This window comes from Gracilinanus agilis, chromosome 3 (genome assembly GCF_016433145.1).
Source record: "Gracilinanus agilis isolate LMUSP501 chromosome 3, AgileGrace, whole genome shotgun sequence".
In the NCBI taxonomy this organism is placed as follows: Eukaryota; Metazoa; Chordata; class Mammalia; order Didelphimorphia; family Didelphidae; genus Gracilinanus; species Gracilinanus agilis.
Window position 1 is genome coordinate 610,811,655 of NC_058132.1, and position 26,632 is coordinate 610,838,286.

Below are 26,632 nucleotides of genomic sequence, written 5' to 3' on the forward strand. Positions count from 1 at the left end.
AAAAAGTAAAAACAACTCAAGGAATGACTCTGATATTGGAACGAGTCTCTTGTAGCAGAAGGTAAGCCTCCCACAGGATATTAGAATAAGATATTAGAATTATTAAGTGATCTCCTAAGCACACCCAACCTATTCTCTATCTGAATAGAGACTTTCCATCCCATAGCTTTAGGCTTATCAACTCTAATGAACATTCAATTCTCACTACAAATAAATTAAGCTAAGGTTTCCAAGAGAAGGGTGGGAACTATCTTCTGCTGTAATTTTTTAGAACAGTGAGTAAAGGCCTAAGGAAATTAATTTGCTTCTTGGGAAATGAGTATTATATGGCAGTCATCTCCTTTTCTTACATTTCTTTTATCAATAAGTAACACACTGAATAGCAACTCTAGGGGAAAACTCGAAGGATTTATGATGGTTTAATAGAAGCTCTCAAAAACATAAAAATGTTCTCTTATTCATGGAATAGTTGGTGGACCAGGTCAGTTTTTTGTCTCCCTCTTCCCTATTCTCTCTTCCACATACTTCACAAATGAATCAGGATCTCCTCTTTTTATTCCTCAATATTATTTCCTCATGGTTTTCTCAATTCCTTTTACCTCCCTCCTTCCAAACTCTTCCTCTGCTAACAAAAAATATAATAGTAACTGATATTTATTTAGCTCTCTAGTTTTGACAAAATACTTTGCCTGTATTTTTTTCATTTGATTCTTGTATCAGACCTGTAAAGTGAATGCTAAAGACATTTTCATCTCCATTTTACAAATGAGTAAATTAAGACTGAAAGTGACTTTTCCAAGATCAACCAACCAGTAAGTATATAAGGGAAAATTTGAACTCAGGACTGACTTACTAAGCCTGGGACTCTATTCATTGTCATGCCTCCTTTCAGTTGGGTGGCATAGTTTCATTGCTGAAATAGGAAGAGATGGCACTTTTGAACAAAGAGATCATGATCAATTTGGCATCTCAGCTTGTGGCATTAGGCAATTTTGTTTACACTCACAGCATCAATGTTTCTACACAAAGACTTGGCAGGACAGACCAAAGCATCAGATTCATCCTGAGTAGGTGGGCCGCTTGACCTATATTTTACAGTCATTCAAGGATACTGAGATTCCTGAAACAGGTTTCTTACCTACTAGCTCTTCCTTATTCTTTTCTTTCCCCTGACCCTGGTTTCTCCTCCTAAACTAGCCTGTCCTTTTAATTGCCTAATCCTGTCCTTTGCCATGGGAATGCCCAATGATTTCCAAATCTGTCACTATCCTTGTTGCCCATACCCATCAACCTCTGAGGATTGCTGCCTGATCAGACCATTCTCTACCCAGTGACCTGGAGGGGATGAGGGTGACTATATCCCTCCAACTTCCACCTAGTGATTCCTGAATGTCTTTATTCCCTTTTCCAGATAAATCAATTACCTGTCTTGTCAGCCTGATTATTATACCCTTGCCTTCCTATATCAAGGATCTCTTACAAAAACCATCAATAAAACTCATGGGGCAGCATAATCTCAAGGCTGTGGCTTTATGATGGCAGATAGGACAGCTGCATACTTTCCAGGTGGGAAGTGGACTGGGGATTTACATTTACATTTCATGCCTTAACAAGAGAATTTAGGGAAGGCAGAATGGCATTAGAGTCAAAGGTACTACTTTTATCGCCTTGGGCCAATTCTTTAATGTCCCAAAGGTTCATTTGCATTCAACGTTGCCAAATATAAAAGTTGGTGTGGATAATCTCTAAAGTCCCAGCTATGATCTTATGTTTGGTCCCAAAGCCTTAAATTAAATAGCATAAAATCATAGCTGAGATACTAAAGGGAATAGCTCCTGTTCCTACCCATCATTATTAACATCATCTTACTATCATCCTCATCCTCATCCTCCTCATCATCATCATCACAATTCATATTTATGTACTGGTTGAAAGTTTATAACATATTTTACATATATTGTCTCACCATCTATTCTTTCTCTCCCAGACTGGGAAATTCAAATCTAGTGCAAAAGAATTCAGTTAAAGAAAAGGTTCAGATACCTTGGAGAAATTATGATTCTTCTCAGGTGGGAGAGGTTGTTCATTATGGGGGTGATGATGACTTCCCTGGGGAATGTCTTGCTGATTACAGGCTGCCTGGGTTTGCTGCTCTTACCTCACATTTGATGGCTCCTGCTGCGAGATTATGACCAGAGTCCCTTTAGCTAGTCTTATTCTGCAATGTGGTACAATTTTGAAGAAAAAAAGACAGTAACCTTTGGGGACATTTCACCATTAGAACAAGATCTGCCAAGTTTACAGGCGAACTTGGGAGAAATTGCATAAGAACCCGAGTCCAATGAGGACTTCAGTTCTTCCCAGGTGCCTGATACCAGCTGCTGTCCCATCTGGGTACCTGCAAGCAAATTGGCCTCTTTATTTTCTGCATCAGTGAGCAATTGTTGTCTCTGGTAAGACAGGGATGGTCCTGTTGGCACAGGTGAGAGCAAAGTTGAGGTGACTTAAAACTTGTGCTGTTCCTACAATCTACTTTGTGTGGACCATAACATCATTCAGAAACATTCAGGGAGGCCACGTGGAGACTTTCTCTACCCAGATGCTATATTTAACATGAAGATCTTTCTCTGCACTGTCTACTATCTTGTAGGGACAGGAGAGTCCCAGGCAAATAGATAGTGCTACCAGTTTTTGGTACACCCAGCTTACCCACTTTCATTATCTTATTGGTTTATCTCCAACATAACCTTTCCCATCTTCAGGAAAATTATTTTCCTCCTCTTTAAGGAATGGATTTATTTATCCCAAAAGTAGCCACAGCAAATGTTGGCCATACTCCAACATGAGGATATGTTCATCGATGACCTTAGCCTTTTTTAAAAATTTTATTTAATTGATTAATTAAGAAAAATTTTCCATGGTGACATGATTCATGTTCTTTCCCTCCCCTCCTCCAACTCCCCTCCCATAGCCAGCGTGCAATTCCACTGGGTTTTACATGTGGATGACCTTAGCCTTTTCTAATCAATCAAAGAGAATTTATTCAGTACCTCCAGTGTGCCAAGCACTATATCAGGGACTGGAGATATAAAGACAAAAGGGAAATATTTCCTACCCTCAAGGAGAAACAGATAAGACAATATGCCCACTGGTAGGTATATTCAAAACAGACTCAAGAGAAGCTGGCAGGTTTGAGGGGAGTATCAGCAGCTGACTTCATAGAGCACACATGCTTGAGTTCAGTGTAGAAGAAAAACTGAGAATCTAAGAGAAAGAATTACAGAAGGGGAGCATTTTAAACATGGAAGACTCAAAAGAGAAAGAGACAGAAAATGAATCATCTTAAGCAAAGAACAATCAGAAGAACAATTCAACCTGAGTGAAGTCAAGGACTAACATTTGTTGACTGAAAAAGTAGTTTCGGGGTTTTCTCATCAACAGAGTACTTTGTATTTGATCCTAGAGGTTGAAAATATGCTAAATGTTTAAAATTGTATCCATTTTTTGAGCAAATTCTAGATAGCTAATATTCCTGTTTCTCCAGAATTATAACAATGGTTTCAGTGAATCTGACTGAAAAGAATCTTATTCCGAGCATTTAGCTTGTACTCCTTACTATGGATTTTCTGCAGCACAGCTTAATGATACAGCCTAATGGCAAATTCTTTCCTAGTTTAGTATTAAAAGCTAGTTTTGGCATGAAGGTTGGGGGAAAGTCCTCCCAGATTTCTGCTGGCTGAAAATATTCTGAAATGTCAGTGGCCTGGGTGGCGCAGGGTTCATCAGAACAAGTTCAATCATTACTTTCATCTCAACACAATTTAGGCCATTTGGGGAGGGCTCTCATTCTCCCAGAAAGGATTAACCTTTAAACTTGGAAAGGCTATGAGCAAAAAATTCTAGAGAGGAAAAAATAAGGAAAATGAAAAAGAAAAGAGCATCAATAAAACATTTTTAAATGCACAGGAGAAAATAAAAAGAATTTAATGGAGGCAGAAACAAGGAAATTTTATGACTATCTTAATTTAATATGCACTTAAAACTACCTAATGAATTCACAGCTTCAAAAATTTTCTTTGTTTATTGAAATATATGATGATCATTGTTCATTTCATAATAAAAAGAAAAGAGAAAATTTTCAGAGTAGTTAAATTTCTCTACTATTAAAAAATTAACCAAAAATAGCCCAATCAAGACCAATCACTGTCCTTCATTCCACAAATCTAAACAAACCTGGGTTTATAAAGTTCAGAGTATGTTAACAGCAAACAAGAAGGAAATTTGCAGATTATCCATCAGCAATACCAGTAATGCTTCAGATTATTCAGATTATTTATTCAGATTAATTATTCCCAAATACTTTAAAATTAGCTACCTCTGCTTTAAATGACCTGATAGTAGCTTCATTATGTGATTTCATTGAATATGAACAGGAGCAGCTAGCTGATGGCACAGTAATTAGAAGTGGGCTTAGACTCAGGAAAACCTTAGTTCAAATATGACCTCAGATACTTACTACCTGTGTAACCCTGGGAAAGTCACTTAAAATCAGTTTCCTCAACTGTAAACTGAAGATCACAAGAGTAATACTGTCAAAGTTATTGATAATGAGATAAATTAGATAAAATTTGTAAAGCACTTAGCATAGTGCCTGGACAGTAGTAAGTATTACATAAATGCTCATTCCCTTTTTTCCCTTCTCACAATGCAGATGGTAACCCATCCATGTCTATCTCTTCTTTATGACTCTCATGCATATCTTCCCAAAACTCTGCCACAAAAGGCCCACTCTGTGCACTTGCATGTGTGTGAGATTATTTTCTTTCTCCTGACATTGGGAAGATGACAAAGAAACACATGAGCAGCCCATCAGCTGGTTATCATGCAATCTGTGACGAGACTAACTTTTTCACTTATACATTTCCTTACTGAAAAGCATTAATCTACTTTTTTGTAATTTCCCAAAAGAAGAAAAAATAAGAAAGATTATGGAAAGAAAGGTGGCTATCCATGTCAGACATAGTAATTAAATAAACATGGAAATACTAGTAAAAGTAGACTACCCATTTGGCAGTCTTCGAAAGCAAAATCTAGTTTTGAGGGGCAAAGGGGTTACTATTAGTTTGATTGAACCAGTACTGTCAAATTATATCCCTATAGCTTACTGGTTGGTAGAGAAGTTTTTTTAAGCTTTATATGCGTTCCACCACCACCACCACATACACATGATTATTAGAAATTCTAGTAAATGCAAAAGTAAAAAGTGTCAATCATAGAAGAATAGTTCATTGCAAAGGAAGCAAAAATTCTGTATCTCTAAAGTCCACTAGAATCCCAGGATTGTCTGGGGAGGGAAGACCAGCTCTAATTCAGAAGTGATATTATTTAAAATAATAATAATTCTAGGGAGGATAAACATTATTATCCCCATTTTACAGAGGAGGAAACTGATAAACTGAAAAGTATAGCCACTTGTCAAGAAAGGAGAGGAGAACAAGCATTTAATCAGTGCCTATTGTGCTAAGTGCTTTTTCAAATATCATCTCATTTGAGACTCACTTCAATCCTGGAAAGTAAGTGATATTATGATCATCATTTCACAGATAAGGAATATTTGAGGCAAGATTTGAAATAAGGTCTTTCTGATTTTTCTATCCACTCATCATTCTATCCACTGGGCCATGACCCAGATAATAAGTGCATGTAAATGAACAATCTTTTAGTTGTTCCAAAGAAGATAGGGAAGCCAGAGCAAGTTTTTGATTCCCTTTATAGGATTCAGACTCATTGTTTATAGGCAGATAAAGGCAACTGATAAGAGTCAAGGGATCAGAAGTTCTTCACTTATTTTCCTTACCACCCCAAAAGGGTACAGACCAAATAAAATAGAAATTCTCCAGATTGTCCCCGAACATGCTCTTGGAATATTATCCCACTCTGACTTAGATATGATGGAACAAGGTCACTCCAGGTCCATTCTATCCACAGGATCTATAGTATGGATCTATAGTATTATAAATTTACAACTGAGAGGAGGGGGAGCTCATCTAGTACATGAGTTCTTAATATGTCTATAAATTTGGTTTAAAAATACATATTCTGATCATTATTTCAATAAGTTGGTTTCCTTTGTGATCCCAGATATTTTACATATGTGTGTGTATAATTACTTTTATAAAACATTTCCACATAAGTTTTCTGAAGTTATATAATTCAAATTGTCTCTCTGTCTTCTTCTCTTCCCCCACCCAGAGCTGACAAGCAATTCGATCTGGGTTATACATGTACTATCACATATTTTTGTAAGTGAATAATCTTATAAAACCAAAACCCTAAAACACATACCCAAATAAACAAATGGTAAATCATATATTTTCATCTGAATTCCTACTCCAACAGTTCTTTCTCTGAAGGTGAATAGCATTCTTTGTCATACATCTTCAGAATTGTTCTAAATCATTGTATTGCTGTTAGTAGCAAAATCTTTCACATTTGATGATCCTGCAATGTTTCAGTTACAGTGTATGTTACCTGCTATTGTTATTAATGCCCATCTTTTAATAATGATTATAGCAAACATTCCCTGAATATCAGGCAGGTGAAAATAGCTTTAGGAAATATGGACTTGGCTATTGGTCAGATAATATAAATTATTTTTAAATTGCCTTCACCTTAGTACTTTGTAATAAGTACTTTGTACTAAGTACTTTGTACTAAGTATGCAACTTACTGCACAGTCATTGTTTCAAAGTGAGGATCATGTTTTTGCTTAAGAGAAAGAATCTTGCATTAGTGATTCAAGATGTAATATAGCAAATACAAAATAGCTTTCTAAGATAGTAAAAATGTTTTTAGATAAGGATAGGGAATGTAGAAGTTTTTTTTTTCATAGAACATCATCTTTTTTTGTAAGATATTTTTAAAAAATATTTTAAGAAGTAAAGTCAAGGAATTTCCCATAGTTCCATTAGTGACTAACCCAAGCATGTGGTTATATCTATTATTTCTGTACTTGTTAGACATTAGTTTTCTCTTTTTTAAAAAATCTTTATAAAATGTGTTAGAAATGATACTAAGTATAGGGCCAAAGCAGAAGATTATTAAGGGCCAGATCTTTTTCCAACCTCTGACCTAATTCTCTATCCCCTGAGCCACCTAGCTGCCCCAAAGATTCCTGCCATCAGAGGGAAAAATATGTCCTATCATCAATTAGCATTTTCTGCATAAGTACAAATAGGGTGGAGTCAACTCTAGCTTTATCCTGGGGTGTCAGAATTTTGAGGGACACTGAAAACACTTTTGGTAGTTCAGAATCTGAGAAACAACTGAGTTAGACAAAAATGGAACCTACCAGCTGATGTCTTCTCCCACCAGCATTTACCAGTATGGCAGGTGATCCTTTCCCTTCTCTTGCCTTTATTCTGTTCTTCTTTCCCTGGAGCCTCCCCAAAATGTGGCAATGACTTCTTCTGTCTCAAGGTGTTTATCATTTTCCATCTCAAGTGAATTGAGGGGATATTAATTATTGTCCTTTGTCCCAGACATATTTGTGCTTCTTACCCCAAGTACAAAAATGACTAGGTATGATTCTGATACTTCAATTCTCATTTGTCATAAGGAGCACCACATATTCAGAGGTTAAGGAAGAAGAGTTTGTGTCTTCATCCATCCATGCCCCATCACACACAAAGACTTTCCACCCATTCCAACTAGCAAAACAATTTATTTTGGAAACACCATATGATAGCTTTATCTGAGTTAGGTAAGGAAAATGAAGGGGCACACTAGAGGAGAAGGAAAGTTTATTCTCCCTCTAAAGAATGACCTGTCCCCCCCAAAATAAATCTCATGAAATCAACCTAAAAATTTCTTCCTCCTCAATGTTTTATCTTTGATTTCATCTTCTGGCCATACCTCTTCACTACACAGCATTTAGGAAAGGCTATGGCATTTGGCACAGAGATGCTACTAGACAGGCAACTTCAGTTTGATGACCATATGTTCATTGTGTTAATTGCCTTTCAGCCAAATGCTCCCTATTCCTTGTTTGTTTTCTCTCGTCTTAGCTCCTCCAAGTCTTCTGAATCTTAATATATTCCTTCCTTTCTTAATAACGTTCTAGTAAGGAGTATAAAAAAGCACTATTTTATTCTTAAAATGATCACAGTAGGAGTGATTTTGTACTTCTCTGTGGCAGTTGTCTTCATTGTCAAATGATAATTAGTTTCATTTTTTTAAAAGTGTAATCTTCATATCCAGGGATAGCAAGTGCTCTAAATACTAAATGTCTAATGACAAAAATTCATTGTTCAGGCTCCCAGAAATCTCATTTTTGTCACATGATTTTTTATTGTGAAACTTAGAGGCTGGAAAAGATTATTAATCTTTTTCGTTTGTTTCACTGTAGCACTAAGGATACTTTTAAACTATCTTTAGTTTAGACATTAAGATCATTGAGTGTGGAAAAACATTAAACATGCATGAAGAGAAATTTTTTTTCCTGGAAGACATAGCATGATAATTTTTTAAATATGTATTCTTACTATCTTTTGTTTTTACAAACCTGCATATCCCAAGATATTTCTTCAATTACTCCCATCCTCAGAGATATATCCCTTATAAAAACAAAGGAAGAAAGAAAAAAGGCCTATAAAATGTAGAATATATAAGTTTATATATAATATATTACATATAACAACATATATTTTAAAAAGTTACAGGTAGTATCTCAACACCACTGTTCATTTTGGACATTATAATTTGGCAGCATACAGTTTCAATTGTTTTGGTGTGATGCTTTGCATTTATACTGTTAAAGTTATTGTGTATATTGTTCTGCTTGTGCTATTAACTTTACTCTGCATCATTTAATAGAACTTTTTCCAAGATTTCCATTGGAAATTTGTCTCTATGTTTATCAAATACATCATTTCTTAAAGTATAGTAATCTTCCATTATATTCTTATGCCACAATTTATTTAGCCATTTCTTAGTCGATGGGCTTTGTTACCACATTTGTAATTTGTTCCCACGAAAAGGGCTACTATAAATATTTTAGTGTATATGAGACTTTATTTTGGTCATCAACTTTAGCTTGAGATGAAGGAAATTGTCGTGGGAATATATATTGTCCTAATACTTCTAAATGGCTTGATTAATAATAGAATTGAATCCCATCTGGATAATAATAGAATTTTAAATCCATATCTCCTTATGACCAATGTTATGATGTCCTACAGTGAATATCCAAGCAAATTATGCCAGTTTTTTAAGCACCAAAGCCAGACCATGTGTGGCCTTTTTAGGAATGTGATTATGGGTCAGGACTGTTATGATGGTGTCTATTCATTTCAGCCTAGTTTTTGGTCATCAAGACCATAAAGTTTCTTGTGATGCCATGGTAGTTCTATGGCTCCATTGAAGAGACATTCAAATTTTATCTTGTAGATGAGTTTGACTCTAAGTTTCAGCTCCAACTAGACTCTTGGCTCTATCCTAAAGAGGAATCCATGGATAAACTTTGGAACTAACTCAGATGAGATGGAAATAGCTTAATCTCTAGATCCTCACATTTGCAATAGGACTAAAATCACCATTGTCCAAAACTTGGAAAATGAAATTTACTCCAATGTACTTCAATGCCATTTGTATCACTTTTCCACCTTCTGAATTTTCAAGTAATTAAGAAATGGGAAAATCATGGAGGACCATTGGAACAACAGAACAATTCTGAAGGAAAATACTAATAATTTTATACTTGTTCCTTCTCCTCAAATAATAAGTTTGATTTTCCAAAGAAAAAAATCTTGCCAACATGTAATGGCAGAGAAACCTAGACTCCAGAGGGATATGAAAGAGAAATTTAAGAGTAAAAGTTTATTCATCAGATATTTGAATTGGGGTTAAAAATACAAAATTCAGCAAATATTAGCTTGATTATATTAAAATTTCATTAAATGAATTTTCTTTCAGCATAATGGCTGTGAACTCATCCTCTCTCCATGAACAAGCTTCCAGCACAGTTCTGAGAGCACCAAACAAATGAATTTTCTCCTCTCATTATATATTAGAGTTCTTAATTCCTCCAGATCCTTTCACTGATATAGGTTTTACACCAAGAAACTCAGATTAAAGAGAAGCTTAAATTCTTAAAATGTCTATCCCAATGTGAAGGTGAAGCCAAAGTGATTCTAGTGTTGTCATTGAATCTGCAAAAACATGACCCACTGATGTTTCACTGTTCCCGTTTCCTTGCCAGCAGTATGCTAGCTATATCAATTAGTCAGACTTTACTCTTTTCCTCTTGTTGGATCTGCAATGCCACAAGATTTGCCCTCTCTCTTTGATATTAAGGCTCTCGTCACTACTTGACAATATGTGGAGTACATTTCACAGTCTTAAAACATCAATAGAAAAATCTTTCATCCTGAACCAATATTTTCAAGAGTATTTTTCAAACTCAGATTGGTAGAGAAGCTACACTTGTGATTTCTGAAAATTAGATAACACAAGTAAGATTTAACAATCCCTAAATACCCAAGTATTTTCTTTAGAACATAAATATTATGAAGTTCCATGTAATTCATAATATAAGAGAATTTTAAGACTACCAGGGAACTTAGACATTAAGAGACATCTCCTTCAGGATGCCTTTCCTGACGCTTTAAAATGTCAGTTAGAGTCCCCCACTTGCCTCATATTTAATTTACATATATACCATATTTATCTGTAAAAATATATACCTCAAGGAGAATTTATGTTCCATGAGGGCTACAACATCCATTTTGTATTTGTATCCTCCTTACCTATTAATACACAGTAGTGGGTTAATAGCTAATTAATAAGATCCAAGTATATAATTTTGTGTTTGGGAAAATTAAATCAAAGAAAAGAGAAATAACTTGACACATAAGTTAGAGAGCTGGGATTTAAAATCAAGTCATCAGGCCACAGAGCAAGTGTTTTTCCAAAAGTAGCACATAGCCCCATATTTAGACCACAGAAAACAGCTAAATTCTGGATAGAATACTGAACTTAGACCCAAGAAGATGTGAGTTCAAATCTAGTTGTGTAATTCTGGGAAAGTTGTTTAATTGCTCTTAACCTCAGTTTCCTCATCCACAAAATAGATATAATAATAGCAACTTCCTCACAGGTTTTGTTGCAAAGATAAAAATACAGCATATGTAAAACACTTGGCAAAGCTGAGAACACAATCATTACTATCATTATTATTACGGTGATTGTTCATTAGTTAAGTAGGTAATAGTGATTAAACACTCCTTAAAGGAATCTTATCTCCCATCTTTGCAAACCTATATTGACTATAATAGGTCAAATCCCATTATAATAAACTCTGTGAAACATCTGATACTTCCCTTATGGAAGTATATTTTAATAAGTTCTGGGAATAGAAATCTTATTTCTAGCCTTAATAGCTAGAGTCTAATTCATGGTGATACTTAGCTTCTCTGTAAGGCATTCAGAAAAGAAAGAAAATAATCCAAAAACAGTACGAAGGGGTGGAGGCAACTTTCAGACTATTTTCAGAACCACTGACCATCTGGGCCGGGTATTCTGCCAAAACCTCACTATTGAGGTGCCACCCTAATAGCATCTCCAAAGGTCCCTGATTCTCTGAGCTCATTGAGAGTTGCCAATAGCAACCATGAAAGCCACAAGCAAGACCAACACTGCCAATTGGAGACAATTATTCAGGCAGTTTTCCATCTTAACTGGTCAACTAGTCTCTTCCTCTGCTTTCAAATAGGACTGAACTTTTCCTGTCTAAAGATCCTATTAAAGAAAGATACCTAGATATGGAGGTTCCACTGTCAGTATTAATTTCTTAAGTTTAATGATATCTATTCTCAGACTTCTACTTCATGTTTAACTTCAGGTCCTCAGTATATAGTTTAGGGAAGTATCTGGGTGGCTTTGTAGAGAGAGCACTAGCTTTGAGTCAGAAAAACCTGAGTTCAAATCCAGTTTCAGACCCTAGCTGGGTGACCCTGGGGGAAGTTATCTAACCTTTTGTGTGCCTAGGTGTCCTCATCTGTAAAGTGGGGATAATAATAGCAACTATATCTCAGGAAAGGAGCAGATAAGTAGCACAGTGGTTAGATCACTGGGTTTAGAGTAAGGAAGATCTGAGTTCAAATCCAGTCTTACATACTTACTAGCTGTGTGACATTGGACAAGTGAAATAACCCTGCTTGTCTCAGTTTCTCGATCTGTAAAATGAACTGGAAAAGAAAATAGTAAGCCATTCCAGTATCTTTGCCAAGAAAACCTCCCAAGTGGAGTCACAAAGAATTGAACATAACTGAAAATGACTGTACAACAACAACCTCCCAGGTGTTTATAAGGATACAATGAGATATTTGTAAAATACTTTGCAAACCTTAAAGTGCTATATGAATGCTATTATTACTAAACCAATGCAAATTAAAGGGTAGGACAGAGGATCAGTAACCAAATAAACCACCACATTAATTAGGTGTGACATAGTGCCTGCAACTTAAAAGCAAATGCCAATTTAACTGAAAAGAGCCAATCGTGGAATAATGAAAAAACACTGACTCTACAGTCAGACCATCTGGGTTTAAATCTTGTTTCTGCCTTTTTCACCTGTGTGATCTTGGGCACAATCTCCCTGAACTTCGGCGTCCTAGGCACAGCTCGGTAATGCAACAGGTAGAATACTGTACCTGGAGACAGGAAGATCTGAATTCAAATTCAGCTTTGGACATAGAGACTCTAAACAAGTCACGTATCCTTTCTGCCTTGGTTTACTCACACATAAAATGGGAATAATTAGAGCAATGACTTTATATGGTTGTGTTGTAAGGATAAAATGAGGTGGCATTGGTAAAGTGCTTTGCAAATTTTAAAGTGCTACATAAATGCAAATTTTAATTAGTAATTTTAATCAATAAAATTGAGGAGGTTGGACTAGATAGCTTCTAACGTCCCTTCCAACTTTACACTGATGTTTCTTTACATAAAAAATCCCATTTTCACTGTGCAGATTCAATCATTAAAGGTGACACTTTAGACAACCAAAGAGTTAGCTACAGACACCAATTCACTTGGGGAAAAGTCTGACACCAGAGTTATTTTGGAGACACAACTTTCCCCAATAAACAGATGAGAAAGTTTTCTTTACTATTCAGTTCTTTGTGGAACATAGAGGACTGGATAAAAAGGCTTCACTTCCCAGCATCTTCCTCAAACCTGGTACATAGTTTTTGATGCAAAGAGGAGATAAATCCCAATATGCAAATCTAAAAAAAAGTGCCTAGCTCAGGAGATTCTAAACTAGTTGCCTTGAATATCTGCATGGGAATTGCAATTGCTGCACAAACACTCTTTACTGCTCAACTGCTCCAGAAAATACATCCCCTAGGGCTAAGCTGGGCCATTTGGAATGAAAACTAGCATAATAGGAAAACTTGGGGGTCTCAAAAGGTCAGTGGAATTTCAACCAGATGTTTTCCTTAGCCACAATAGATTTGGCAATAGGAAGGGTTTACATATCCCATCTGCAGAATTAAATGAAAATATTAAAAAACAAACAATCCTGCTTGCCCCCTAACATCCAGTGGCCCATCCACAGAGTTCAAAGTGCCACTAATAGTTACAACTTTGGCTGAGTCTGTAGCAGTTTCCTTCATTTATATTCAATGGGATGAGGAAGCCAAAGAATATAAATTTCCAGGAAATGTTTAATTAACCTGAGCCCAGACACATGCAAAGGAAGGATTGGGAAGATGGGAGGAGCATGAATGGCTTGGACCAATCTTCAGTGCAGAGCAAAAGTCCAACTTTATGGAAGAAGTTTACTGGAATATTCTAACGTGCTACTGATTCTGAAAGCTTGACATCTGCTGTAACATCTGCCCATTAATGTCATCATGTTAACATCTGCCTGATGACATTCTCTGGGAATCAGTGTCCTTTGCACATGTTGAGTCAGGAGAGCATTTCCCAATCTGTTACAGTCTCCCACCTCTGTTCTCTTCCCTCTGCAATCCCTTTTTTATACATCTCTATTCAAGAACACATCACAAATCAGAGAAGAATCATTAAATTTTGTACCTTAACCATTAGAATTTCCTTCTCTTCTGTTTTTTTTTGTTTCTCTGCCCATGTAGGCAAGCTGGCCTCCAGATTTTCAGCACATATAATGTCCTCTAGAGTGGCCGTCTTACTTTATTAAACCATAGTCATCTCCCTACTTTGGAAATGAATACTATTGTCTAAAGACCATTGAGGTTTCTTTTTAAAAGGCCAGGGCCCCACTGCCTTGTGTAGAAGATGATAATGTATTCCCCAGGATGTTCCCACACTCCTGAGTGTCTCAGCACATCAGCAATGCAGAGAACCTTTGGGGAAGCTAAGTTGTTTATTTTGCAGCAATTGATGCTCTGACCAGACAAGTAGTTTTTTCTCACTTTAAATTGCACTGCAAACCTCCAGGAAAAGAATATAAACAGTTTCTGAATCTAAAGCCTTTAAACAAAACTGCCTTTAATTTGAAGGGATTCCTTAATATTGCCTCCTATGACATTTTCCTTTTTTGTGTGATTTCCTATTTCCTAGACTTCCAGAAATTTGAAATAACTCCTCACCAGACTGACACATACATGCACATCCAAATACCACCCTACCCCTCTTTTAAGACATGGAAAGTTTCCAAATGCTGCTATTTTGAAGCATGAATAAAATACATTAATTTCTCTGAGTAACATGTACCACCCTGATAGAAGGAATGAGAGGGAATTAGAGGGATATATCTCTGGTAATGCTGCCTTTGCTCTATATGTGAGTATTCACTGCAAGGACCCATGATGTGTAGTGAGAGCATAATAACAGAGAGGGTTTATCAAGCATTCAATAGAAATGATCATAGGGACAATCAAGTGATTTTTAAGACCCAGGCTTTCTAAATCATTCATTTCAGAGATGTTCCAAAATATGTGAAAAACTGAATTTCTCAATGTCAAACTATAATATGGACAATCCATCTATTCTTATCTTGTTGGAACCATTTCCCATTCGCAGTCTTTAAGTACCCATGAGCATTATTCTATGTCTAGTGATAATATAAGAAATGGCACTACATTACTTTTTTATCCAAACTTGTAATTTCACTCTCATAGGGCACTTCCAGTAAGCAATACTTTACCAGGGCAAACAACAACTGTTCTACAACTTAAAGTTTAAAAGATTACTCGTATGCTTATCTTACACATTATTTCTATGTGTTTACAATGCACACATGCCATAATAATATCAGATAGTCATTTGGTGATCCAGATGTCTTCAGGAAAGGTCCCATCAATCATCTTATTTTAGGGTATGGGAACCCTTTGGTTTCCATTTCTCCATTGCTATAAAATGTGTAAGTATGTGTTTATGCTATGAATTTCATTGAGATGCATGTCACAAAGTGCCAAGGAGTCCCCTTTTATTCTGAGTGAAGATGTGATTCCTATTCCATTGTGAGACTCAAATGAGATAATGAAAGCCCTGTGAAAAGTGCAAAATCTCATACATTTAAATGTAAGATCAAATAATATCTTGAAGAAATCATTATTAAACCATAAATCAAAACCAGTTGTCAAATAAAAAACAGAAAGAACTGAGATTGTTCATGCATAGACAAACTTTTATAGCCATTTATCAGAAGTTGAAAACATCCCTTTTGGAAGTGGACAGGGCTGAAGAAGATCCACTCAATCAACTAAATAAGTATTTGCTTAGTTACTATTACTTGCCTGAAGCTGTGCTGGTGCTGACCCAGGTCCTGAATTCACAGGATGCTCTAAATTACTAAAAAAGAAAGGAAGGAAGGAAAGAAGGAAGGAAGGAAGGAAGGAAGGAAGGAAGGAAGGAAGGAAGGAAGGAAGGAAGGAAGGAAGCAGGAAGGAAGAAGGGAGGGAAAGAAGGAAGGAAGGAAGGAAGGAAGGAAGGAAGGAAGGAAGGAAAGAAAAAGGACAAAGACAACATCAACAGCAAAAAGTTAATTTGGAGGGTAAATAGAGTGCTTTAGAGGGAAGAAGGGGACTCAACTTGGTCTTTCCTCTCAAATCTAACCCCTTTTGCTAGTTAATTGGAGCACCAGGCTATAAATATTGTATACTTAAGGGTGAGAACTCTCAGTCTAAAATTTGCATAGAAGTTTGACAATATTGAGTTTCCAAATAAAATGATTAACAAGCAGCTTTAGGGCAGCCTTGGAGAAAACAATCTTTCTTGAATCTTGCCACCTTGATACGAAGGTTTTTGTTTCTTTTTTATTTTTAATAGAGTTCTGAGGTAGTTTATGAGTGAGAGGCTAGAAGGCAAGAGAAAGGAATGATCCATATTTCAGAAGCACCCTTCACTGCCTGGAATCTGATTAATGCAGTCCTTGGCAAAGAATGGGAACATCTTATTAGGGAGGAGCTGGGTGCTTAGTTCAACTTCTGATGTAGTTTGCTACAATTACAGGCATTTTAGGAATGCAGTATTTGCCCCAACACTTCAATAGTGAAAAATGAGTCCACCTGATCAGAAAAGCTGTTTGCTTTGTCAAAGCACAATATCATCCATCAGACTTCATGAAGCAAAGAATTAGAATTTGTTATGAGAATGTCTATAATCCAGTCTAATTCCAGGGTAGGCAGAGGCCTGTGAGAGAACTATTTGTTGAAACAATGTTTTAAAGGCACTGCCAAATAAACATAGAGCATTTATAGCTTTGCACAATACGAATCAGCTTCATTTATGCAGCAGGAAGATCATTTACAACCAATTTCTAAAAGATACCAAGTGTCAATTATAAAATATTCAAATCAAGGCCAGAAATGGCAATACTTAAAAGAGGCCTATTGAGCAATGCTAGATTGCAGTTGGAATCAGGTTTTCAGGAACATCATATAAGTTTCTTAAGATAAAGCCTTTCTGTATGGTGGTCATTAACCTTTTTACTACTGAAAAATAGAAGCTTAGAAAGTGGGACAAAGAATCAGGAGATCAAAATTCCCTAACAAGTAGATTCTAGCTACTACTTTTTCCTCTTGGTCATGCTGCTCTCTCCAAGTTTTGCTAGTATCCCAAAAGATCAAAGGAATGGAATCAGCATTAGTATCTCTTCCCCTCCTCCAGACATTTTATTGTCAGCTCTTCCCATCCTGCTCAATACTCTTCCCCTTCCTTATCTCCTACCCCTTAGCACCAGGTGATATCTAACAAAGAATGTCAACGTATGGAATGGCATCTAAAGCCTCATTTTTGTAAAGTAATCATTAATATCAAAAGGGAGAAGTGGAGACTGGAAAGAAGCAAGAGAGATGGGGATGAGAAGATGAGAAAGAAAAAAAGGAGGACAAAAAAGGAAAAGAAATGGATAAAGGAGAGGGATAGTGGAAGGATAAAGTAGAGAGGGACAAAGTAAAAGGGGGAGAGAGGAAAAGAAAGGAAAAAGGGAAGGAGAAAAAGAAGGAAGAAGAGAGGAGGTGGCAGGGAAGATGAAAAGGGATTTGAGAAATGATGGAGATATTTAAAGATCAAGATTTGGATTTTAGCAAAGAACTCATGAAAAGAAAACCCTAGAGAGGCAGAGTGAAAATATAATTGTTACTAAAATATGGAAGACACCCAAAGTTAAACAAAGGAAGACTAATTCTGAGTCCTTTCATAAAAATCAACCCCAGTCAAAACTAAAAACAAAAATGAAGTTTTCCCCTAGTGTCCTTTAATGTCCCTCTTTTGAACTCATTTTCCATTCAGGTGCCTAATGCCAACATGCTGCCCCTTGGCCACCTCTACCCTCTACCACTGTTGCTGATGGGCTCTGACTGAACTTGTCTTCCTTAGCAGGACCCCATGAATTTCCCCAGTAGAAATTAACTTTCTTGAAGTAATGTGATGCTTTGTTTTTGTCTTTGTATTGGCAGATAATAAGTACATAATAAGTACTTATTTAGTTTTACCTTCCACTCCCAGCACCCAACACAGTACCTACCACATGGTAGGAACTTAATAAATGCTTGCTAAATTACTGACTACCCCAGCTCTTTCTCCAATCCTACTCTCATATTAAATCTCACTTATTCTTTCTCCTGTTCCTTGAGTGCATCTGATCCCTGTTCTCTGTTAGAGATTATCTGATGAATCAATTAAATCTGAGGTGTAAGTGGTCAGTGGTAATTACATGCATTATTCCTCCTAGACAATATTTGCAAAGGAATCAGGGAATGTTATAACTACAAACCATCATAGAAATGTTCTAACTTGTCCTTCTCCTCTGATAACTAAGGAAACAAACTCAGAGATATAAGACAACATACAATCGTGGGTTGCAATAGGCTGAACTGGGACTTGAACCCAACTCTCTTGTGGAAATTTCAGACAGAGTCATAATATTGAGATGAGTAGGCAGGAATATTCATTGTTGAATGGGGATGGCGAGGTTCTATATTCCCCAAACCATATCAGGAAGGTGATTTTCTAGAGCACCTATGTATATTTCATGACTGAAAGCAATGAGTTCCTTTTGTCTTTAGATTATGGAATATGGTTGTTTTCTTTTCAAGAAAATATAGGACTTCTAAGACCAACCTCCAATTGGCACATGATGAGCTATTTAATTGTCATTAATTCATTCAGTATCATAAACAATGACTTTGGATCCAAGCCAAGGACAGGGCACCTTGTAGAAAAGTCTGTTGACCTTCTGCATAGTCTTTCCATCATATTTAATTATTCCAGGTAAAGGTTGGGTTTCTTCAGATGAAGATCTTCAGACCTGAGTGGCTACCTTACAGCCTAGCCTGTAAAATGTAAGTCATAGAAGAACCTTAGCTGTTTCAAATACCAATGGCACCACAGATAAGGATACTAAGATTTGAAGGAGTTAATTGGACAGCCCTAATTAAAAAATTGATCTATGACAGAGCTGGATTGTGGAATTATTTGTAGTCTCTTAATTCCCATTGTTTTTCCCAATCAAAGTTAATCAATCTTTCTCTTCTCTAGTCTTCTTCAACACCTAGCATCATAGTGATGCTACTATATCTGTAACATCTTCATAAACTGGCAGTCAGTGTGGCATTCCTGTAGCCTCAGCAAGTCTGCTCCATGAAGCTTGTCTCAGTGAGAAATACTTAGTCCCTTGGAGATCACAGGGGATCTGGGATATGGATAAGGTGAGAAAACTGACTCAGCAAGTAGATGAAAGAGCTGTGAAGAAAACCTTCTCACTTCTCTGGAGTCATCTGACCTATTACCTCCCCTGCATGTCTAAAGACAGCACAACAAAAGTTTTAGCCTCTGAAAGGTCTTTGATTCCTTATGGTTTGGGTAAATAAACACATGGATCTGTGCCTAAAGATCTCCCTTTTTGAGGAAGATCTTAGAGGGAATATCCACACAAATTAGGCACCAGAATATAGAACCATACATAACAGACCTGAATTTGTTGTTTTGTTGTTGTTGTTGTTGTTGTTTTTCTTTTCTCAGTAGCTGTGGGTAGCAGATTTTTCAGGGACCGTATTATAGCTGAGAGAAGCTCACGTTTCAGTCTCCTTTACCCTTGTTTTTGCAAGCCCAGGCCTGTGGAAATGCTGCTTGATTTACAACAGTGTAAGCCTTCCCACAAAACACCAAGAGCCTCTTCTTTCCCCTTTGCTGGTTTTTATTACCTTTCTCCTTTTATTTCAAATATAGCCTTGCAGAAGGTCTTGTGTGAGGGAGCTGAAGTACTTATTCACTGGCTGCTCTCTCATGGCTGTTCAAACATTTGGCTGCTCTTTCTTGCTCTTAAAAAGGAATTCTACTCACACCTTACTCTATTTCCTGAAAAATAAATATAAAGACATCTGGAATATCTGGAGCCATTTGCAAAAACACAGTAGCTGATATTTATGGATTGCCTTTCTCAGAGGAACTCAGAACAATCATACAAAACTTATGTAATTAAACTTTGTAGAACATTGTAGGAGCAAGATGGAGCAGATATTACTTTGAGTTTCACATAGAAAGGTAGAATGATAACAGAACAAGATATTGGCATTTAGAAACAAAAAGGCCTTTAGTGATCATAAATTTAGACCTGGAAAGGACTTCAGAGATCATCTAGTCCAACACCTTTATTTCTTAGATGAAGAAACTGAGCCCAGAGACATCCATTTGACTTTTCCGAGAGATTAGGTAACTTGCTCAAGGTCACACAGGTAGTAAATAGCAAAGATTATCTAGTCCAATCTCACTGTTTTACAGGTGAGGAAACTGAAGATCATGGTTAGAATAAAAGCCAATGGAAGATTTAGGAAGAGAACTTAAGACTTTTACAATCTATTCTTCCCTCTCCCTACCTCCATCCCTAGTCCTCTCATTAAATTATTTTCTATTTGCTGAAATGTACTACAGGCCATATTTTCTTTCAGGTTTTTTTTGCATTTTTTTAACCCTTAACTTCTGTGTATTGGCTCCTTGGTGGAAGAGTGGTAAGGGTGGGCAATGGGGGTCAAGTGACTTGCCCAGGGTCACACAGCTGGGAAGTGTCTGAGGCCAGATTTGAACCTAAGACCTCCCGTCTCTAGGCCTGACTCTCAATCCACTGAGCTACCCAACTGCCCCTACAGGCCATATTTTCTGATTAACTCATGTTCTAATATTTTAATGCCTTAGCATTTCCTTGAAACTATAATAATTGATATGAGTAATTTTAAAATACAGTGATCATCCAAGTGATTCTCCAAGCCATCTTCAGAGAGGCAAAATCAGTTATGGAAGCCTTAGTCTATACTTTGCCTTTCATGTGTCCATTCTTTTTTTAGCTAAGACTTTGTACAATGTTTTGGAAGCAAGGGCAACCAAGTGTCATGGTGGATAGAGTAAGTAAGCCTGGAATGTGAAGGACTCAGTTCAAATCTGAACTTAGACATTTAATAGCTATGTAACTCTGAAGGTCATTTAACCTGTGTTTGCCTAGCCCTTGCCCTTCCATCTTGGAATTGTTACTAAAAGAGAAAATAAGGTGTTTCGGGTTTTTTGTACTAGATGAAAAGTTTAAGGAATTATCAGTTCCATTCATCTTTACACTCCTCCCCTTGTAAAGATAGGAACTGTACCACTAGATAGATGTAGATATGTTATAGATATATATGTATATATATATATACTGAAATATCTCTATATCTATAAGATAGAGAGATAAATATATCTTAAAGCTCAGAGTAGCTATAAGAAGTGATTGGATCTATTCTCCTTTTTCTTGGTAAAGCTTTTTGCTTGAGCCACACTTGGAAAATTAGCATTTCTTCTGTTTTTAGAAATAGCACACTCGTAGATCTAGAAGGACCTCCAGAGACCATCTAGTTTAAATCAGTTACTTTTTACAGATGAGAAAACTGAGGTCTGTGAATGTTGTGTCTTAGCCAAGTTCTCTCACAAAGGATTATGTGATGGTGGTGGGGTTTTAAATTGAATCCTCTGACCCCTGAGCCAGTCTCTTTACATTGCATTAAACTGCTAGATCTCCAAGAGAAAGATCCTACCTCTTTCCTTGGTGATAGTCACCAGTTATATTGAATAGCTATACAAAATATACTTCCTGATGGAAGTATTCAGCAAACAGCTAGTCAATCTAATTCCTTCGAGATAAGATTTATTCCCATTTCCTCTTATTCTGGGCCCCTGTGGAGATGGAAAACAGTTGATCACTATTCTCCATATAATAAACCTTCATACTGAGAGACTTACTGAGTTACAGCTCTGTCTTCTCATTCCAGATTAAATAATTCAATCCCTTTAACCTTTCCTCAGAGGTCCTATTTGCCAGCCTTTAGTTTAATCATTTTCATTGCTCCCCTCTGGGCCCTCTCCAAGGACTCCACATCAAAATATGTTGCTTTTGTAATGCAGTTTATTCTCCTAAGCAACTTCCCCTGATGTAGGGGCTTGGATAGAGGGAAGAAAATAGAATTATTCTTACTCGAAAGGAAATCATTCCTAGAACCAGGGGTAACTGAAATTCAACAAAGGTATGTCTTAGAACTCTAAAATAATAATACATTGGTGGAGAATGAGTATTTAGTCAAAAATGATTGTGGTATTTGCAAATGAAAGTGTGTGCTAGCTGCACAACATCCTTATCCCATTGGTTGTTCTACAGGACAAATATCTAAATAACTTTTAATGAGATAAAATCATCAAATTCCAATAAGTAGTACGTAACTATGTAATGTGGTGAGACCAGAATGTTCTCTGAAGGAAACTAACAAAATTAATGAGATTATTGAGAATTTTCCTGTTACTTAAACATGCTTCTGCTGTGAAGGGGGCAATGGAGTCTTCCCTACCAGAGGGATCATACTGTGACCAGTTGAGACTAGTGTCATGCAAAGGAACTTCCTGGCACATCACTGCCATCATCAATTAATATTTCCTAAGCACCAAATGAGAAGGTTCTAAATGGCACTCAAAATATGATGTATAGAGGTTAGTCAAATAAAGACAGATCTCTCTATGATCTCTTTGGTTATGACTATAGAAAAGGGAAGATATAGAAAGAGAGAAAATTCTCCAGATGTATCCAAATGTACAAGGAGTAATTTGAAAAAAAAAACAACTTTCTTTTTTGAGACTGACTCCCCTCCCTTACTTCCATTTGGATTTTGAAAATGAAAAGCTCCAAAAAATTGTCAAGATTTTATGATTTTATCTTACAGATTCCCCTAACCTCTGATGAATTGGAGAAAAGATTTATGGAACCATAATTGACCCTTTGGTTGAATCAATTGGGTTGTGAAGCCATGATGGGATTTTTTTTCCCCAATTTTCATCCCCTCTCAAACCATCTCCCCACATCCATGGGAAAGTTATGGGTTTATATATGAGGTGATTGTATAAGAACTAATCCTCCTTTAGGATGACTTCAAGAAACCAAGTCAAATCCAATCAGCTAGCTTTATTCTAAAACTCATTTCAGTTTTCATTAGGTCCTTTGGCTTCTAAGTAGAACTGCTTTGGCTAGGAAATGTCTATTGACAACGGACATGGAGATGCCGAAAGGCCTTGTGCCAAAGGCCATGAAGAGACTTGAGAGACTTAATTCTGGACCCAGCTCAATGGTCTGGTTTACTGTTTCACCTTAGATGCTTTTAGAACAGGGGTTCTTGACTCTTGTTTGTCATGGAACCCTCTGGAACACTGGCAAAACTTATGGACCCCTTCTCAGCATGATAACTTTAGTGTGCAAGTGAAATACCAAGCATTACAAAGGAAACCAATTATAATGAAATATAGTTATCAAAATGTTAATATAAACAAGTTCAAAGCCCCATGCCAAGAACTTTTGCTTTAAAGTTGATTGAGTTCTGCAATTGCCTCCATCAAGTGCTTCCAACATGAATCTCAGAGCCAGGACACCACTCTGCTTTATGTACTTGTCCTCCAGAGAGAAGGAAAGAAACATGAATACAGATATAATGTACACAGATAGATAATTCACCTCCACAGAACAAAACCAAACTAACATAATAAGTGACAGATGCTATAGTTGTTAACCAGGCATTAATAATATGTTTTATTAGTTTAGTAATCTTAAAAAATTTTAAGTCATAGGTTTGGTTTTCAAGTGGAACTATAGTGTCTGATCTGAGTTCTGCAGGGGCAAAATGTCCTATTATAAATTAATTGCAACAAATGAGATATTTAAGAAGGGAAGCATGTTTGTATTGATATACATTGCCAAATTCTTGTGTCATGTAGATAGCAAATTACTGTTAGTGCCTACTTTAGAAGGGTTAGGGTTAGGAATGCAATTATATTCCCTACTACACCTAATTAATGCTTCCATAATGGTATTTCTGATATTCCCAGTTATTTCAAAGCATCAGCAATCTGGCCCATTCCCACTCAATTACTTAACAACTTGGGAAACAATGCTACTTTTGTTTCATTTAGATATGAAACACATCATTGACTTAGCATATGTATATAAGTGTTTGTGCATATATAGGGGAAAGAAGTGACAGAGGATTCTAAAGAATGAAAGATATGGAGATGGGGAGGAAGGAAAGGATGAGGGGGGTAGGAGTGAGGGAGAGAGGAAAGGAAAGAGATAGAAAGGGAAAGGCAAGGGAAAGTGAATGAGTGGGGTAGAGGGAGGAAGGAAGAAATGAGAAGGGACAGAGAAAAAGAGAGAAGGAGGAGGAACAAAGAAGAGAGAAGAGGAAAGAGAAAGATGTAGCATAAGAGTGAAGGAGAGAGAGAAAGAGGGGAGAGTGGAGAACAGGAATAAGGAAGGAAGAGAATGGAGTGAAAGGTGAAACAAGCAAAGAAAGGAGAGAGAAGGGAAAGTGAGGGAAGGAAAGAGAGAAGAGAGGGACCAAAAAAGGAAGAGAAGGGAAGAAAGAAGAGAAAGAGATAAGAAAAGAGTAAAGGAGAGAGAGAAGAGAAGAGAGGAAAGCAGGAATAAGGAAAGGAGAGAATGGAAGAAAAGGAGAAACAGAAGAGAAGAAGAGAGAAGAGGAGAGAGGGAAGGAGAGAGGAGAAAGAACAAGGAAGGGAAAGAGAAAGAGTTAACAAAAGAATGAGGGGGTTATAGAGGGAGAACAGAGGGAAGGAGAGAGGGGAACTGGGAATAAGGTAGGAAAAGTATGGAAGGAGACAAGGGGAAAACAGAGAATGGGATAGAGAAAGAAGAAGATAGAGGAGAGCAGGGCAACTAGGTGGCTCAGTAGATTGAGAGACCAAAGTCATGGATTCAAATCTGGATTCAGACATTTCCTAGCTGTGTAACCCTGGGCAAGTCATTTAACCTTTATTGCATAGCCCTTACTACTCTTCTGCCTTGGAACCATTACACAGTATTAATTCAAAGAAGGTATGGGTTAAAAAAAAAGGAGAGAGAGGAGAGGAAATAAGGAAGAGACAAAGGAGAGAGGGAACAAAGAAGGGAGACAGTGGATGAAAGAGGAGGAGAGACAGAGAAGAAGAGAGAGAAGAGGGGAGAGAGAAAGTGAAATTGGAGAATCTTAAAAGATCCATACATAAAGGAATAGATTATAGTTTCAGGAAGGCTTTTACAAATGCAAGAAAATAAAATCTATGCTGATTTGAACAGCCATTTTTGGTGGTCATTCTGCTCAAATAAATAAATAAATAAGCAAAAATTCATAGCCAAGAGATTAAAGGAACTCCATTTATAAAAATCAAATGAACCACTAACAATTCCTGTTTGAGATATGAATAAATCATTCGCCATGAATTATTCATCATTATCAAGAAACATGCTGGGAATTCCAGGAACTGGGCTCAAAAAGGTACTATAACCCAGGAGATAAGGAGGTGGGGGCTTGAGAAGGTTCATTGTCTTGTATTCACACTGGAGACTGAGAAGACAAACCAGATGGAGGTATCAGTCATTTGATAAAGATAGTCACACTAGCCCTATTCTCCCATTTATAACTAAGTCTCTAGTGGTCTTCATAACTGGCAAAGAGAGCCAGAATAGCTATCCATAGAATTCTAATTCAGCAAACTCCATGTGCCAAAGAGGTCTGCAATCAGCCCCTTAAGAACAAAGGAAAGAAAAGGAAATAAAGAAAACATGTCTATCCAGCCAGTGGTAGTATTGGGTAAAAAGTGGTTGTAGTTGAATGTGCGATAGGATGACTAGAGATTTCCCAGATGATGAGCTACTCCATAGAGTGGCTTGCCTCTGACCTTCTCATACATGGCTTTGTTTTTCCCCTTCCCACTTTCATTAATTAATCTATTTCTGTATGTATTCCAGGTCCAAACTGCTTTGCAGGAACCACAATAATTCCGGCTGGCATTGAAGTGAAAGTGGATGAATGTAACATCTGTCACTGTCACAACGGGGACTGGTGGAAGCCAGCTCAGTGTTCAAAACGTGAATGCCAAGGCAAGCTGACTGTTTAAAGCAGAATCCCAACCAATGACAAGTCCATAAAATGAAAAAAAAAATGTTATGGCTTCTACACTGCACATGTTTAAAACAAAACAAAACAAAAACTCCTGCCAACTACAAACGGGTCACCAGCAAAACCTTTTAGGGTTGACAAAAGTGAATATTTTACTAAGAGGAAATTTCTCTCTTTCTCTCTCTTGCTATTCCGAATATATACAGTATATCGCTATGTAACCCGCTTTCATAAGTCTCAATGCTTGATGGTGACACAACGACGGGATTTTTGAATCAGAAAGGAAGTACCATCCCTTCACAGACGCCTTTGCTGGTGATGCCTCTGACCTGCCAATTTACCTTCAGATGTTTAACTCCTTTTTACTCTTCTGTACATCCAACTTGGCATTTTCCTATTGCGGGTTCCCTCCCTTTTTAGAATCCAGGGGACCAGATTCTATAGAATGAAAAAAAAAAAAGTTTTCAGCTGAGCCAAAATGCTGAGATAAAGGAATGCCTAAATAGTGAGCATATTTACTAACTAGGAGCACACCAAGACTCAGATTAATCAAACCACCCAAGTCAATCATGTTCATGTCCTGTGATAGGAAAAGAGAAACAAACACAGAGAGGAGGCGCTGAGGAGCAGGGTAGGGACTGAGTGCTTTCCCCACCTGGTGATGCCTCACACACTGAGGTTTCAAGAGT

The 26,632-nt window shown here is 37.0% G+C and overlaps 1 protein-coding gene across 1 annotated transcript in view; it reads left to right on the forward strand.

Annotated features, from left to right (window-relative positions):
- Positions 1-25,941, forward strand: part of VWC2L (von Willebrand factor C domain containing 2 like) — a 169,795-nt gene extending 143,854 nt beyond the window's left edge. The window contains exon 3 of the mRNA XM_044667519.1: positions 25,793-25,941. Within this exon, the coding sequence (XP_044523454.1) occupies positions 25,793-25,941 (149 nt within the window). The remainder of the gene's footprint in view (positions 1-25,792) is intronic.
- The last annotated feature ends 691 nt before the right edge of the window (positions 25,942-26,632 follow it).